The sequence below is a fragment of the Gorilla gorilla genome, chromosome 21 (assembly GCF_029281585.2).
Source record: "Gorilla gorilla gorilla isolate KB3781 chromosome 21, NHGRI_mGorGor1-v2.1_pri, whole genome shotgun sequence".
Classification (NCBI taxonomy): domain Eukaryota; kingdom Metazoa; phylum Chordata; class Mammalia; order Primates; family Hominidae; genus Gorilla; species Gorilla gorilla.
The window spans coordinates 58,948,801-58,965,330 of NC_073245.2; the positions used below are offsets into that span (position 1 = coordinate 58,948,801).

Sequence of the window (16,530 nt, forward strand, 5' to 3'; positions counted from 1 at the left end):
AGCAGATCATATAACAACTTAGAGGAACAGCATCCATTGTTTCATTTTATCTTCCCACCGGCTCTGAAAGCAAACAAGGTGGGTATTATTGTCCCCATTTTACACATGAGCAAACTGACACTGAGAGATCAGAAGTACCTTGGTTCAAGTGCAGCTGAGAGGGGCACAGAGTGAGATGAGGTATTCACAGATACACAAGAGAGAAGCTTAAGAATGTCTTTAATAACCAGAGCTCTCGGATCACTGGAATCATGAGGACTGGAAGGGGAAAAGAAGCAAATGGCAAGAAAACAGATCTACCAAAACCAAAACAAAACAAGACAAAAAGCCTCTCACATTCTTACATTCAGCCAAGGATTTTGTACCTTCTTCACTAGTTTGTTCATTCATAAAATGGGAACATTGAAACACTAATTTCTTTGGATTTAGGAAGAATTTTTCAGAATTATTATTTTTGAGCTCCTCCTTTATTACCCTTTTCATTTTTCATCTTTAGCCAATGGTCCATTTGGATATAAATTAAACTAATCTAGGACTAAAAACCTCACATTGTAAGATATGGAAGTCAGAATTATTATGCAGTTTGGTGTTTCCTAAGTAATGAAGTAGTTGGGTCATGGCGTGCTTTCCTGATTCCCACAAACTGACCCTTGTGCTTGCTCGTCATGTACTCAGGAATCTTTATTCCATTTTAAAGGAGAAAAATGTTTGAATGGATGCTTTATCTATTGGTATTTTTAACACATAGATGTTGTAACATCTTTCATTAATGTGTCAGGGGCCCTTTGGAAGAGACTGATCTAGTAGCATTTCCTCATTTTATAGATTTCCTTATTTTATATTCAAGTTATCTATTGCTGTTTAACAAAACACTCCAAGACTTAGCGTCTTCTAATAATAATCATTTTATTATATCTACTAGTTCTCTGGGTTGAATGGGCTCAGCTGGGTGGTTCTTCTGCAGCTGTGGTTGGAATCATCTGGAGGCCCCTGTCTGTTGCCTAACGGTCTCTCCACACAGTTTTTCCATGTGACAGTGTAGCCAGATTTCTTACAGAGTGGTTTGGGGCTCCCCAGAAAACATAAAATGTGGAAATTGCTCAAGGTTTAGACCCAGGACTGAACAGTGTCACTGTAGCCATATTCTGGTGGTTAAAACTAGTCACAGAGCTACTCAGATTCAGTGCGAGAGGGAACCACATAAGGGCATAACACCAGGAGGCATGACTCATTGGGAGCCATCTTTAGAGATCAGCTCCCACAGCCCAAAAAGGGCAAGTGACTGGCCTAGTGTCACACAGCAAGTTAGTTACCAAAACAGAAAAGAACCTTGTTTTGCAAATCTCTAAATTATTGTCCTGTCCTCACTACTATATATATGTAAAAATGACTTGGGAGCCCTACAAATCCCTAAATTAGCAAAAAAAAAAAAAAAAAAAAAAAAAGAGAGAGAGAGACATTGCAGGTTTTTCCATGAGTCTGGAAATTCTGTTGCTCAGTGTACTAATTGGGAGCTTTTAAATTATAATTTACAGAAACCAACTCAATCTGACTAAAAGAACAAAGAGTATTGGTTGTAACGAGAGCCCAATGGATTAGGTAAGCTTCAGGCACTGCTAGATCCATGGGTTCATGCAATAATATTGGGATCTATTTCTTGTTATCTTTTGGCTCTGTTCTCATCTGTGTTGGTTTCATTTTCATAAAGGCCTTCTGCACAGCATGACCAATGACTATTTTGTTTCTGTAACTTGAAATTCTCAAAAAATGTAGTTCTTTTTTCCTGTCTATGTATAGCTATTCCCTGAGACCCACTTGCTCATCCCTATGTGTGGGTGGAGAGTACATGTGACTGGTAACCCCATCAGTGGGGAAGGGGCTCTTCCTCAAAGGAAAAGATTCCAGGCAGACAGAAGAAGTAACAAATGTTTACTACACCCAGAGGCTTGTATTCCTTGAAGATTTGTTTCTATGTGGAAGCAGTTGAAAACTGGTACCTATGGGTTGCACTCTGAGATGTGTTTTGTCTGACTCAAAGAATATTTTTATATATTCTTGGAACAGCATTTAAAAATCAGAAAATAGTTTACAAAAATCTGGATTTATGGTTTCTCTTTAAAAAAAAAAAAACCAGATCTGGCAGTTCTTGACCTTCCTGTTTTCCAATTTCCTTATCTGTGACATGGAGATATTAATAATACCTAACTCAGGAGGTTACTGTTCCATGGTGAGCAGGTCTATGCAAACCTACCTCTGAAGGCTGAGGAGCTGAGAGGCCAAAGAAAGAGGCTGACAAATCCAGTCTTGCAGAAGGAAATTTCACAGGGACATAAAAACAGGCGCCATATCTCAGGTAGCCACAAGACCGTGGATTCCCATACCTGCCCTGCAGAAAGTATTCTTAATATATCAAGCTTTTAGCATAAAACATGTGCAGCTGATCATGTCTTCAGACTTTCTTGCCAAGACTTGTGACCACTGGAGAGGCTGGATAAGCATCTTTATGAATGGTTATCTATGCTACAGGCATTTTTAAAGAACTTACTGTAGAACAACTTGGTATGTGGGACCCAAATATCCATCATCATGGTGGTTTCACTTCAAGATGGCCTCACTCTGGCCATGCAACAGGGTGTTTTCCTACAGTTGTGAGGATTACATGAAATGATGCGTTTAAAGTTTCTTACATTATGCCTGGCCCATAGGAATCAGTCATGAAATGGCAGTTACTCTTCTAATAATTTGCCAGAGATTATACAGTCTGGCGTGTTAACAATACCTGGAGCTGTGTTGTGACTTTAGATGAGGCATGAACTCTCCAGTTTGGCAATCCCCACCATTCTTTGCTGTCTCACATGCAGCCCGTGTTCCTCATTGATCTTAACTGGCAGCTCCCTGCTATATAGCATTTCTTCTTAGTTTTCATTAGCACTCTCACCTAGACCCTTGTACTAGCCTTCCAACCTGGGTTTACTCTTGCTCTTTGGTTTCACTGCTAGGAATAGAAACTGGAAATAGCATAGTTTCACTAAGTCAGAAATTGTTGGGATTTTCTTCTTAGCACATAAAAATATATGGAGATTGACAATCCATTGTTGGTATGGTAGGCTTACTGCCATCAGGACCCATTCTTCTTCTATATTTCCATCCTACTATGTCGGTGTGTAGCTTGCATCCTCATGGTTACCCCCCATCATGTTCCAAGATGGCTGCTGAAGCTCCAGTCATCTCACCTGCATTCCAGACAAGAGGTAAGGGAGCTAGAAAAAAGGGCAAAAAAGATCTAGCCAGCTGTTTCCCTCCTCACCCTCTTCTTGGAGAGCTTTTTTCAATGTCCCACCAAAAAAAACTCCCTCTTCCATCTTAGTAGCCACCAATAGCTGTGGGAAAGGTGGGAAATGTAGTCTTTTAGCTGGATGTAGTCCTGATACCAAAGAAAAAGGGGTGAATGGACATTGATTGGGCCACATTCACCTCATTTAGCATCTCCATACAACAGCAAGAGCAATAGTTTAAAAATTAAAATTAGATGACCGATTTGTTTCCTGTTGGGACTCATAAAAAATGAAAAATAAAAGTAGATCACCTCATTCCTGGCTGAAGCCAGCAAAGGCTTCCAACCACTGAGAATGACATTCCTCATTGTCCTCTTGACTTGCAAAGCCCCAAATGGTCTGGCCCCTGCCTATTTCTCCTGCCTCATCATCTCCCATCACTCTCACTCACTGGGCTTCAGCCTCTGGCCTCCTGTCTGATTACCTCAGTGATTAAAGGTCCTCACTTTAGCCACATCATCTCTACAACTTACTTATTATGTGACCATGAGAAAGTTTCTTAACTTCTCTGCACTTTGGAGGATGATATGTTATAGGGTAGCTGTAACAATTAAATGAGAAAATACATATAAAGCTCTTAAAACAGATTCTGGCATTTAGTAAGGGCCATATAAGTACTAACCATTAATATCCATAGTTGTTCAAACACCAAGAACTGTCCTACCTCAGGGCCTCTGTACTTTGTGTTCACTCTGTGTAGGATGTTCTTCTCCCAGATTTTCCTGGGAATTTCACGTCACTCAAATCTCTGCTCAAATTTTTGCTCTTGAGAGAGGCCTTAAAATAGTACTACTCCATCAACCTTAATTCTCTTTCCCTGCTTCATTTTTTATGACATCTTCACTGTCTGAAATTATATACTTATTTATCATCTTCCTATTTCTTCTAGAACTTTAGATCCTGGACAACACAGCTGTATTCCAGCCCTAAGAGCACTTCCTGGCATGTTGTAAATGCCAGATAAATAAATTTGGATGGATGGATGGATGGATGGATGGACGGATGTGTGGATGAGTATATAAAGGGATGAAATACAGAGATGGGTGGATGAATGGATGGATTTGTAGATAGACCGATCAACAAATTGACAGATGGTTGGGTGAATTAAGGTATAGATAAATGGACAGATGGATGAATATTTGGATGGATGAAGTAGATGAATGCATGGAGGATGCATAGATGGATGGATGGGTGGTTGAATAGATGGAGTGGATGGAAGAATGGATGGATAGTTAAATGGATGACTGAACAGATGGTGTAGATGGATGGTGGTTGGATGGATGGATGGATGGATGGATGGATGGATGGATGGTTGCATAGATGGAGTAGATGGATGGATGGATGGATGGATGGATGGATGGATGGATGGATGGTTGGAGTGGATGGATAGATGGATGGATGGATCAGTGAATGGTTGAATGAGTGGTTGAACAGATGGAGTAGATGGATGGAGGATGAATGGATGGATGGTTGAATTGATGGAGTGGATGGATGGACAGATGGATGGATGGATGGATGGATGGATGGATGGATGGATGGATGGTTTGAATGGATGGTGAATAGATGGAGTAGACGGATGGATAAATGGAGGTGTTGACAGATGGAGGGAAGGTTGAATGGATGGATGGTATGACAAGGAACCATTCTAACTCTGTCCCTGTCACTTTTGTTTTTTAGGCCACCCCCCACCTGTCCTGCCTTTGTGTGCCTCTGTGTCTTTGCTGGGTGGCCTGACCTTTGGTTATGAACTGGCAGTCATATCAGGTGCCCTGCTGCCACTGCAGCTTGACTTTGGGCTAAGCTGCTTGGAGCAGGAGTTCCTGGTGGGCAGCCTGCTCCTGGGGGCTCTCCTCGCCTCCCTGGTTGGTGGCTTCCTCATTGACTGCTATGGCAGGAAGCAAGCCATCCTCGGGAGCAACTTGGTGCTGCTGGCAGGCAGCCTGACCCTGAGCCTGGCTGGTTCCCTGGCCTGGCTGGTCCTGGGCCGCACTGTGGTTGGCTTCGCCATTTCCCTCTCCTCCATGGCTTGCTGTATCTACGTGTCAGAGCTGGTGGGGCCACGGCAGCGGGGAGTGCTGGTGTCCCTCTATGAGGCAGGCATCACCGTGGGCATCCTGCTCTCCTATGCCCTCAACTATGCACTGGCTGGTACCCCCTGGGGATGGAGGCACATGTTCGGCTGGGCCACTGCACCTGCTGTCCTGCAATCCCTCAGCCTCCTCTTCCTCCCTGCTGGTACAGATGAGACTGCAGCACACAAGGACCTCATCCCACTCCAGGGAGGTGAGGCCCCCAAGCTGGGCCCGGGGAGGCCACGGTACTCCTTTCTGGACCTCTTCAGGGCACGGGATAACATGCGAGGCCGGACCACAGTGGGCCTGGGGCTGGTGCTCTTCCAGCAACTAACAGGGCAGCCCAACGTGCTGTGCTATGCCTCCACCATCTTCAGCTCCGTTGGTTTCCATGGGGGATCCTCAGCCGTGCTGGCCTCCGTGGGGCTTGGCGCAGTGAAGGTGGCAGCTACCCTGACCGCCATGGGGCTGGTGGACCGTGCAGGCCGCAGGGCTCTGTTGCTAGCTGGCTGTGCCCTCATGGCCCTGTCCGTCAGCGGCATAGGCCTTGTCAGCTTTGCCGTGCCCATGGACTCAGGCCCAAGCTGCCTGGCTGTGCCCAATGCCACCGGGCAGACAGGCCTCCCTGGAGACTCTGGCCTGCTGCAGGACTCCTCTCTACCTCCCATTCCAAGGACCAATGAGGACCAAAGGGAGCCAATCTTGTCCACTGCTAAGAAAACCAAGCCCCATCCCAGATCTGGAGACCCCTCAGCCCCTCCTCAGCTGGCCCTGAGCTCTGCCCTCCCTGGGCCCCCTCTGCCCGCCCGGGGACATGCACTGCTGCGCTGGACCGCACTGCTGTGCCTGATGGTCTTTGTCAGTGCCTTCTCCTTTGGGTTTGGGCCAGGTAAGTGGAGTTTTCTTGCAGGTGACTCTGGAGCCTTCTACCCCTCCTAGGGGGAAGTTTGGGGACTTCCCACCCTGATGACCTGGCAGGGTGTCAGCGGGGCACTAGAGGTGGGTTGACCATGAAGCCTCAAGGCCCCTCACTTACTTGCAGTTGCTCCTCCCAGGGCCAGTGCCTAATTTTATGTTTGTAATTTGTATTCCTTAAAAGGCTCCCCAAGTCATTTGAGCTTCAGGTCCCTTAAAGCCTGGATAGCTCACAACTGGAAGGAATTTAATGAATAGGGTGAAAACCAATCATCCCAGTTCGTCCAAGACTGTTCCCATCTCGACATTGAAAGTCTCATGTCTCAGAAAACCTCTCAGTCTTCAGCAAACTGAGACTCTACTGTAATTCTTATAGTGGAATGGGAGCGGGAGTTTAGTATCAGGAGCCTGACACTAGAAAATCCCATTGTTGAGAGGCTGCATGTTTGACCTGATGGTGCCAGGCCCCAGGTCCCACCACAGCCCAGGAGCCCTCCTGCTCTCCCACCCTAGTGACCTGGCTTGTCCTCAGCGAGATCTACCCTGTGGAGATACGAGGAAGAGCCTTCGCCTTCTGCAACAGCTTCAACTGGGCGGCCAACCTCTTCATCAGCCTCTCCTTCCTCGATCTCATTGGTGAGTCCTTCCCAGACAAGTCCGTTTTTTTTCTGTGGCCCAAGCTCCCTACTCTAAAGCAGAAATTTTTGGATTTTCCTATGTATTAGCTGCAGAACTATTATTCTGTGCAGAAACATCACCAAATGTCCAAGACGACATCCAGGACCCTCATATGCACTGTAAAACTCCCCAGGCCAGCTAATGGGTGATGGTCTACACCCAGTACTGGTGAGAGGTCATCTGAGGTCAACCGGCAGAAGTAAGAGTAGCAATGTTTATTTGCTCCAAACTGGCTTAAACTGGTTCATGACACCTGCCAGGTGGAAGTTTTTCTTGGCTTTTCTTTTCTTTTTAATTTTTAATTTTTTTTGAGATGGAGTCTTGCTCTGTCACCCAGGCTGGAGTGCAGTGGCACAATCTCAGCTCACTGCAACCTCCGCCTCCCGGGTTCAAACTATTCTCCTGCCTCAGCCTCCCGAGTAGCTGGGACTACAGGCACCCGCCACCATGCCCGGCTAATTTTTGTATTTTTTGTAAAGACAGGGTTTCACCAGGTTGGCCAGGCTGGTCTTGAACTCCTGACCTCAAGTGATCCACCTGTAATCCCAAAGTGCTGGGATTACAGGCATGAGCCACCGTGTCTGGCCTGGAAGTTTTTCTCAAATCAAGTTTGGGTGACATCATCTCTTCCTCCCTAGCATTGAAACCCATTCTGAGGTGTGGTGGGATGGGGTGGAAATGATGTGGGCCCAGAACACCAGGGAATGACTCTGAGATGCTGTGATGCTCATGGCTCCAGGCCCTGGTCTTCAGTGGGTATTGCTCATCTGGGCCAGAGTACACAGGCTCCTTCACTGTGGTCCCCAAGGCACAGTTCTTAGGGTTCAGTTATTTTCCTATTCCCTATGGCCAAGAGTTTCCTTCCCAAAGGTGCAGCCAACTTGGGAGGCTGGGGGGCAGTGCTGTGGGAAACCCCAGTGGAAGAACCCCCCTATCATGGCTGTCTTCCACCCCCAGTCTTAGGGAATCCAAGCTTCTCCCTGCAGCCTCAGTCTTCAAGCATTTCCCTTTGTGTGGAGTAAATGAGTGAGAGAGGAGAAAGAAGGAGAGAAACAAGGAAGGGAGGAAGGAAGGGAGGGAGGGAGAAAGGAAGGAAGGAATTTATTAGAATTGTGTCATATATCATCCCCATTTCACAGATGGGAAAATACATCCTTACCCCGTCCAGCCAGGGAGTCAAAAGACTAGAACCAGCCCCACTGCTTTCCAGCCCGTTGCTCTCCCTGCTGGCGATAGGTCCAGCTGGTCATGGGAGGCTGCCTAAAGGAGGTATGGACGTGGCTGTCAGAGGTGAGAATGGCTTCCAAAACATAATTTGTCTTCCACCTTGACAAAGACCCTTCCTCCACAGCCTCTTCTCTGTCTTGGGATGAATGACATCAAATGACTCAGGGTCATTCCCATCTTGGCTGCTGGCTCTGAGACCCACTGGAGGCTCTAGGAGGAGGCTGACTCTGGGATTGAACTGTGGCTTTTGTCCTCTCTCCCAAACCAGTCACAGGTCAAACTGGCTGAAACTCAATTCTCTGAATGACCAATTCACTGAATGACCGATTCATGGAATTTCTGGGTGTGTTTTTTTTTTTGAAACAGGGTCTCACTCTGTCGCCCTGAGTGCAGGGCGGAGTGGCATGATCTCGGCTCACTGCAGCCTTGACCTCCAGGGCTCAAACAATCCTCCAGCCTCAGCCTCCCGAGTAGCTGGGGCTACAGGTGTGTGCCACCATGCCCAGCTAATTTTTTTATTTTTTATTTTTAGCAGAGACAGGGTTTCACCATGTTGCCCAGGCTGGTCTCGAACTCCTGAGCTCAAGTGATCCTCCCACTTTGGCCTCCCAAAGTGCTGAGATTACAGGCGTGAACCACGGCACCAAGCCCAATTCGTGAAATTTCTAAGGATTTTTTTTTTTTTTCAAACTGAGATTTGCCAAGGCCGTGTCCATGCAGCTGTTTGGCCACTCAGCTGGATCCACGATCCCTCAGGCCAGGCTTTCGGAGCCCAAGCGTGCTCCACGGGATAGTGCTCTAGATGTGGGTGAGGGGCCTTTCCCATAAACACAAGTTGCCTTTGTCTCTGTGCTTGTGGACTTGCGTCCTGGCTCATCCCCGCCTTCGAGACAATCAGCGAGATTTCCGCTTTAAGGTACTTCACTGACAGCTTATTGGTCACTCTGCAAATTGACCAACGGGAACATTTGCTTTGAGTGAACTGACTTTCCATGCCTGACCTAGAACCTACCAGTTGGCCCAGGCTGCGGGGCCAGAGTGCTTGGTCCTGGGCCTACACTCCCGCCCTCCTGTTTCCAGGCACCATCGGCTTGTCCTGGACCTTCCTGCTCTACGGACTGACCGCTGTCCTCGGCCTGGGCTTCATCTATTTATTTGTTCCTGAAACAAAAGGCCAGTCGTTGGCAGAGATAGACCAGCAGTTCCAGAAGAGACGGTAGGAAGCTGACAGGGTGGGTCTGGGGGAAGAGCTGTAGCACACCCCAAGCACACAGCTTCAGGATTTTAGTCTTTGTGCTTTCCTTTTGCAAGCGGGCATTCCTCCTGTCTTCCTTATTGCCTGGGCACTATGAGTTTTGTTTTGTTTTTTTGAGATGGAGTCTTGCTCTGTTGCCCAGGCTGGAGTGCAGTGGTGCCATCTCGGCTCACTGCAAGCTCCGCCTCCCGGGTTCACGCCATTCTCCCGCCTCAGCCTCTCCGAGTAGCTGGGACTACAGGCGCCCGCCACCACGCCCGGCTAATTTTTTGTATTTTTAGTAGAGACGGGGTTTCACCGTGGTCTCGATCTCCTGACCTCGTGATCCGCCCGCCTCAGCCTCCCAAAGTGCTGAGATTACAAGCGTGAGCCACCGCGCCCGGCCGGCACTATGAGTTTTGTCCGGTCACACACAAACTGTTTTCCTTGAGTTGTTTTGTGTCTCCCTACAGTGCCTTTTCATTTGACTTTAAGACCCAGCTCATGGGGATTTAGAAATCATTTGATTATGGAATCACAGGAGGCTAGAAGAGTAGAATCTTAAAACCATAAACTATCTTAGAGTCACAGGACCTTGGAGTAGCAAAATATCATAACTATGGCCTTTAAACATCGCATTCAAAACGCTTGTGGGCTTCATGCATTCATTCCGTGGCTATTTATTAAGTCCTTACTATGTGCCAGACAGTGTTCAGAGCCTCAGGAAACATGCTGAGATTAAGGAAGACAAAGTTCCTGTCCTCAAGAGCTTCCATTTGATGGGGGAGGGAAGCCAACAAATGCATAAACAAGAGCGTTTTAGTTGGTGATGGGTAATTAGGAGAAAATGAAGCAGAGCGAAATATGTTGAGAGGGCCAGGTTGACACAGGAGGAACAAAGAAGAAAAGGGTTGTGGCTGAAGTAGAGTGGGTGGTGAGGGAGGGAAGTCCTCTCAGAGGAGGTGGAATTTAAGTTAGTGAGAAGGAGGCACCCATGTAATGATGAGGGGAGGAGCATTCTAAGCAGAAGGAACAGCAAGTGCAAAGGCCCTGAGGTGGGCATGTATCTGGCATGTGCAAGGAACAACAAGTAAGCCAGTGTGCCTGGAACAGAGGGAGGAAGGGAAGAGCGTGGAGGGTCAGACAGGCCAGATGGGTAGGATCACATCAGGTCTTCAGGTTATTGAGGGGAGTTCAGAATCTTAGCATCATGAGACCTTAGGCTGTTCAAATAAAAGAAGAGTGGAATGGGAGCTTCAGAAGGAACTTCAAAGTGCTACAGTCCTAAGCATCCTTGGCAAATGTCCCCAGTTACCTCTTAAAAGTAGGTGATAGTCACCAGCTCCTGACTGCCCATTCTGTTTCTGGGAAGTCATAAAACGTTTTAAAAAATCATTCTATTATTGACTAGCATCCCTGCACTGGCTGCTAAGCCCCACCCCAATCTGGATCCTAATGTAAGAACCTGTAACCCAGTCCTCCCCATCCCAGAATGTTCTCTCCTACTTTGTTGAGTGGCACCTTCTGCAGTTTCAGCAGGCGCCTCAGCAACCCAGCTGTATTAGTTAGGAAATCGATTTGGCTGCTTGAAGTCATCCAAATGTCGGTTGGGGGTCCAGGGTTGGGTGGATGCTGCATGCCATGAGATCATGTAGGGTCCCAGGCTCCTTCTGTCTTGTTGCTGTGCCACCTCTTCCATATCACCTTTCCTGCATGGCCTAAGGAGGTGCACCCCCACATACCTGCCAGAGGATGGGGGAGGGGAAGGGGTGGGCACAGTCCTCAAGGTCACTTCCACCCACATGACTTTCCATAGAACTTGGCTACACCTATATGCAGGGGAGGCCAAGAAATGTGGTCTTCAATCTGGGCAGCCATGTGCCCAGCTAAAAATCGAGGGCTGTGTTACTAGACAGCTGCCTGGCATCTCTGCCACACTGGTTTTCTTGGGAGAAGATTCCAAATCCATCCTCTGGGATAAAAAGCAACGGAGGCAGAAACGCTGGTGGGAGCCAGCTTTGCGGTAAGGCAGGATGTGACTGCAGCTGCGGGGTGTCATTCTGGACCTGGGGTTACATGGGGGAGCCAAGGCCAGCCCTTGGAGACTGGAGGCTGGGTCTGCTATGACTCTGGAGAAGACAGGAAGTTAGGGGTTTTGGTGGAGTCCGGAGGCAGGTCTGTGTTTTATCATCTCTGTCCCTAGAGTTCAGGGGGCTCTTGATATCAGAGGCCACAGAGAGAGAGAGAAACTCGACTTTGGGAACACAGGGACCAGGGCATGTCCAGGGATTTTGACAGCAGGAACTAATGGGATAGTCTTTTCAGCAGCAACTGTTTTCACTCCTGTGTCCTCCATACAAGAGCCATGGTCCCAGGAGAAAGTCTGATTGGCCAAGGCTGGTCTATGTGCCCACCTCCTAACCCCTAACTTAGCCAGGATAGGGCAGAGATCCTTGATTGACAGTCCAGTCAAGCCACATGCCACGTTCCCCAAAAATGGGAGTAGCACAAGGGGCTCAAATCTTCTTACATCAATCAATGGCAATTGGTTGCCGAAATGTTGTTTATTTTGCCTTCTTATCAGGTTATTTCTGCTCAAAAGAGACCTTTACCAATCCCTCAGGGGATATAACAAAAAAAATTCAAAAATTCCTGTTTTATCCCAGTTTCTCAGGAATCGATTCATTCAACCTTCAACAAATATTTTCAAGTGCCGGACACTGTAGTAGGCTGTGGGGACAGACCCATGACCGGGAGAGACCCTGTCTCTGGACTTAGAAGGAAGTTATATTTTAATGTATAGGAGAGAGATAGACTACAAAACTCAAAAATGCACAAATAAGATAATTCAGAGTTTTTATATCATGAAGAAAATAAGGCAGGTCAACCTACCAGGGGGTGAACAGCAGATTTGGGAAATGGATAGTTTCTTTAGCTAGGGTGCAAACAGCTATGGGTGCATTTGTGTTACAAGTGTATCAGGAATTTTCAACAAGCACGGTGATATTTTTGTATATTGGTTTCACTCACTGCCCTGTTTCCAGGGCCTAGAACAGTGCCTGGCACTGTCATCTTTAATCATATCTCTGGCTGAATGAATGATGCTCAAGGAAGGCCGCTCTGAGCTGAGACTGGAATTACGAGAAAAAGTCAACGGTTTCTAGAGCTGGAAGAAATGTTCAAGCGGAAGAAACAGTTTCAAGAGCTGGAAGAAATGTTCTAGGTGGAGGGAACAGCAAGAGCAAAGGCCCAGAGGTGGAAACAAGTTAGGAGTTTTGAAGGGAGAGACAGGAGGCCTATGTGGCCAGGGCGTGATGAGCAAATGGGACTGGAGGGGTTGGTGTGGGGGAGGGCAGCCATGGTGAGAAGATGGGATGTTAGGCTGAGCATGATGATGATCTCCTTCTGAGCAGATGTATTAGTCCATTCTCACATTGCTATGAAGAAATACTGGGTAATTTATAAAGAAAAGAGGTTTAATTGGCTCACAGTTCTGCACTCTGTACAGGAAGAATGATGCTGTTGTCTGCTTAGCTTCCGGGGAGGCCTCAGGAAACTTACGATCATGGCGGAAGGCGAAGGGCAGCCAGCACATCTTCCATGGCGGGAGCAGGGGGTGGTGCTGCACACTTTTAAATCACCAGATTTCATGAGAACTCACTCACCATCTCGAGGACATTACCAAAAGGGATGGTGTTAAACCATTCATGAGAAACTGCCCCCATGATCCAATCACCTCCCATCAGGCCCCACCTCCAACACGGAATTACAATTGAACATGAGATTTTGGTGGGGACACAGATCCAACCCATATCAGTGGAGAGTGACAGATTTTTGTGTTTAGAAAGGTCATTGTAGATGCAATGGTGACAAGGGGCTATAGGAGGCCAGGGAAGACCCAGGGAGACCAGGGAGGAGCTGCTAGGGGGTCCAGGTGAGAGAAGGTGGACATTTGTAATAAGGCAGGAGGCAGGAAGGGTCATGGTAGGAGTGAAGGTGGGATTGGGGGGTGGGAACCCCAGTGGAAGGTCCACTCCCCAGGGATGGCCCCAGGCCCTGCCACCCCCTGATCCCACACATTCTTTGTTTGACAGGTTTGCCCTGAGCTTTGGCCACAGGCAGAACTCCACTGGCATCCAGTACAGCCGCATTGAGGTCTCTGCGGCCTCCTGAGGAATCCGTCTGCCTGGAAATTCTGGAACTGTGGCTTCGGCAGACCATCTCCAGCGTCCTGCTTCCTAGGCCCCAGAGCACAAGTTCCAGCTGGTCTTTTGGGAGTGGCCCCTGCCCCCAAAGGTGGTCTGCTTTTGCTGGGGTAAAAAGGATGAAAGTCTGAGAATGCCCAACTCTTCATTTTGAGTCTCAGGCCCTGAAGGTTCCTGAGGATCTAGCTTCATGCCTCAGTTTCCCCATTGACTTGCACATCTCTGCAGTATTTATAAGAAGAATATTCTATGAAGTCTTTGTTGCACCATGGACTTTCTCAAAGAATCTCAAGGGTACCAATCCTGACAGGAAGTCTCTCCCGATATCACCCCTAAATCCAAATGAGGATGTCATCTTTTCTAATCTCTTTTTTCAACTGGCTGGGACATTTTGGGAAGGGGGAAGTCTCTTTTTTTACTCTTATCATTTTTTTTGAGGTGGAGTCTCATTCTGTTGCCCAGGCTGGCCTGATCTCGGCTCACTGCAACCTCCACCTCCTGAGTTCAAGCGATTCTTGTGCCTCAGCCTCCTAAGCAGCTGGGACTACAGGCGCGTGCAACCATACCCAGCTAATTTATTTTTAGTAGAGATGGGGTTTCACCATGTTGGCCAGGCTGGTCGTGAACTCCTGAGCTCAACTGATCCACCCACCTCAGCCTCCCAGAGTGCTAGGATTACAGGCCTTTTGACTCTTTTATCTGAGTTTTATTGACCCCTCTAATTCTCTTACCCAGAATATTTATCCTTCACCAGCAACTCTGACTCTTTGACGGGAGGCCTCAGTTCTAGTCCTTGGTCTGCTGGTGTCATTGCTGTAGGAATGACCATGGGCCTCAGTTTCCCCATTTGTATAATGGGAAGCCTGTACCAGGTCATTCTTAAGATTTCTCCTGACTCCAGTGAGCTGGAATTCTAAATGCTGGTCTAGGAGCTGTCTCCAGGATGGTGCAGGATGGCTTTGCAGAAAGGAGATGGGTTTGGAGGCCAACAAACCTGCTTGTCAATATTGCCTTTGCCTCTTGGCAGCCCTTGAACTTGAGTAAATAACAACTCCCTGAACCTCAGTTTCCTCATCTGTAGAATGGGGATAATTATGTCCCAGGGGTATATTTAGACCCTGTTTCCTTTCAGGAGGGTCCCCAGCTGGTCCAGGGCCTGGGAAATTTCTACTTATCCTCATTACCCAGGTCCCTCCTTTGGATCCTGTAAAGGGTCAGGGTGAATCAGATGGGGGACTGAGCAAGTAGCTATGACTGCAGATCATGTAAGGAAGGGACTGACAAGAAGCTCCCAGATGCTGGGGAGAATGAAGAGCTAAAATAGATCCTAGGTGCTGGATGCTTTGTCATCCATGCGTGCAAATATGGGTGCTGGCAGAGCCCCCAAGGACTCTGGCCTCTCGAGTTCTCCTATCTTCTCCATTCTAGATGCTTCCCTTGTATCCAGTGATGTGCTGGAGCTGGCTTTGCCAAGCTTGTGAGAGCTGGTTGCTACATTTTCAGGATTTTTACAAGTTGGTAAACACAGCCATTATAAAAAATTAAATGATTTAAATTTATAATTAACAAATTACATTAAAACAAAAAAATTATACTCAAAACTCATTACCTAATTTTACTACCTGTTACTATTATCTGTGCTTTTGAGGCTATTTCTATATAGTAACTCTTATGGAGACCTAGAGGAGACACCGCACATCTCTTCCTGATTCCCCACTCAATGACATCATGTTAGTCTTTGGTTGCTTAACTGGCTGTGGGGAGTGTTTCTGTATCACAAAGATTAGAGAGGACTACACATCAGGGCTTGATTTATTGTTTTTTGATTTTCTAGACTTCAGAACATGCTGGATAAAATATCAGTAATGCAAATTAAACTTTAAAGTATGTCTTGTTTGTAGCCAATACATTGTGTATAGCACCAAAAAATGGAGGGATTATTCTTCCAGTAGTTGAACACTGTTATCTGTTTCAGCTGACAGCTGCTCAAATCATTTAAGAAGGAGTTCTGACATTCATTTTCATTGTTTTACTTTTGTCTTCCTCACTAGTATAAACAAAAATTTCAACCAGCATTCATGCCAAACCTATACCCATTCTTCAGTGCCTAGCTGTACAGTTATCAGGGATTTTTATTTGTAGTCTAATTTTGTCAAATCATGGCCAAATCGCAGTGATAGTTGGCTTTGGATACAAGGTTTGGCAAAAAAAAAATATTAACAAAATATTCTGTTAGAATCAATTGGCTATATGGAATTTAGGATAAAGAATATTTACAATAAAGAATATTTACAATAAAGAGTTTATTATTATTTGTAAGTTGTGTGCAACAAACGTATCCTTTATCTCTGTAAAATTTATACACACAAAAATTAACAAAAGATTCTGTAAGAATTAATTGGCTATATGGAATTTAGGATAGAATATTTACAATAAAGAGTATTTACAATAAAGAGTTTATTATTATTTGTAAGTTGTGTGCAACAAACATATCTTTTATCGTAGTAAAATTTACACACACACACACACACATACACACACTTTCTTCCCTGGAGAGCTGTTGTTAAACATTTACCAGCACACTACTGCTTAGAGCTGTGCTTGTGGCCCCTTCAGATCTCTTCTCTCTCCAGGGACCCATAAACCTCACTCAATTCTCCTTTCCTCTCCTATCAGCCTGGAAGAATGCTCTCCTAGTCCTAGGGTGAATTCTTCCCTTTCTTGCTCCAGGTTATAAACTTGGCGTTCAGGTAGGGAATATAAATGAGTGAAGCCATTTAAGACATTAGGGAGTAGTGGGGTCTGTGGAAATGGGGAAACACAGGGTCTGTCTATAAGGGTGACTGACCCTCAATTCCAACTGG

At 46.6% G+C, this 16,530-nt stretch overlaps 1 protein-coding gene across 2 annotated transcripts in view; it reads left to right on the top strand.

The window, feature by feature from the left end:
* The window catches only part of SLC2A10 (solute carrier family 2 member 10), a 26,618-nt gene extending 10,499 nt beyond the window's left edge, over positions 1-16,119 (top strand). Inside the window, exons 2-5 of one of the 2 annotated variants that reach the window (XM_004062308.4) lie at positions 5,013-6,296; positions 6,836-6,958; positions 9,308-9,443; positions 13,556-16,119. In XM_004062308.4, the coding sequence (XP_004062356.3) occupies positions 5,013-6,296; positions 6,836-6,958; positions 9,308-9,443; positions 13,556-13,634 (1,622 nt within the window). In that variant the 3' untranslated portion in view covers positions 13,635-16,119. Of the gene's footprint in view, positions 1-5,012; positions 6,297-6,835; positions 6,959-8,139; positions 8,291-9,307; positions 9,444-13,555 lie in introns of those variants that run through there. The other variant, XM_055373119.2, reaches the window with a different exon arrangement.
* Positions 16,120-16,530: the final 411 nt, after the last annotated feature.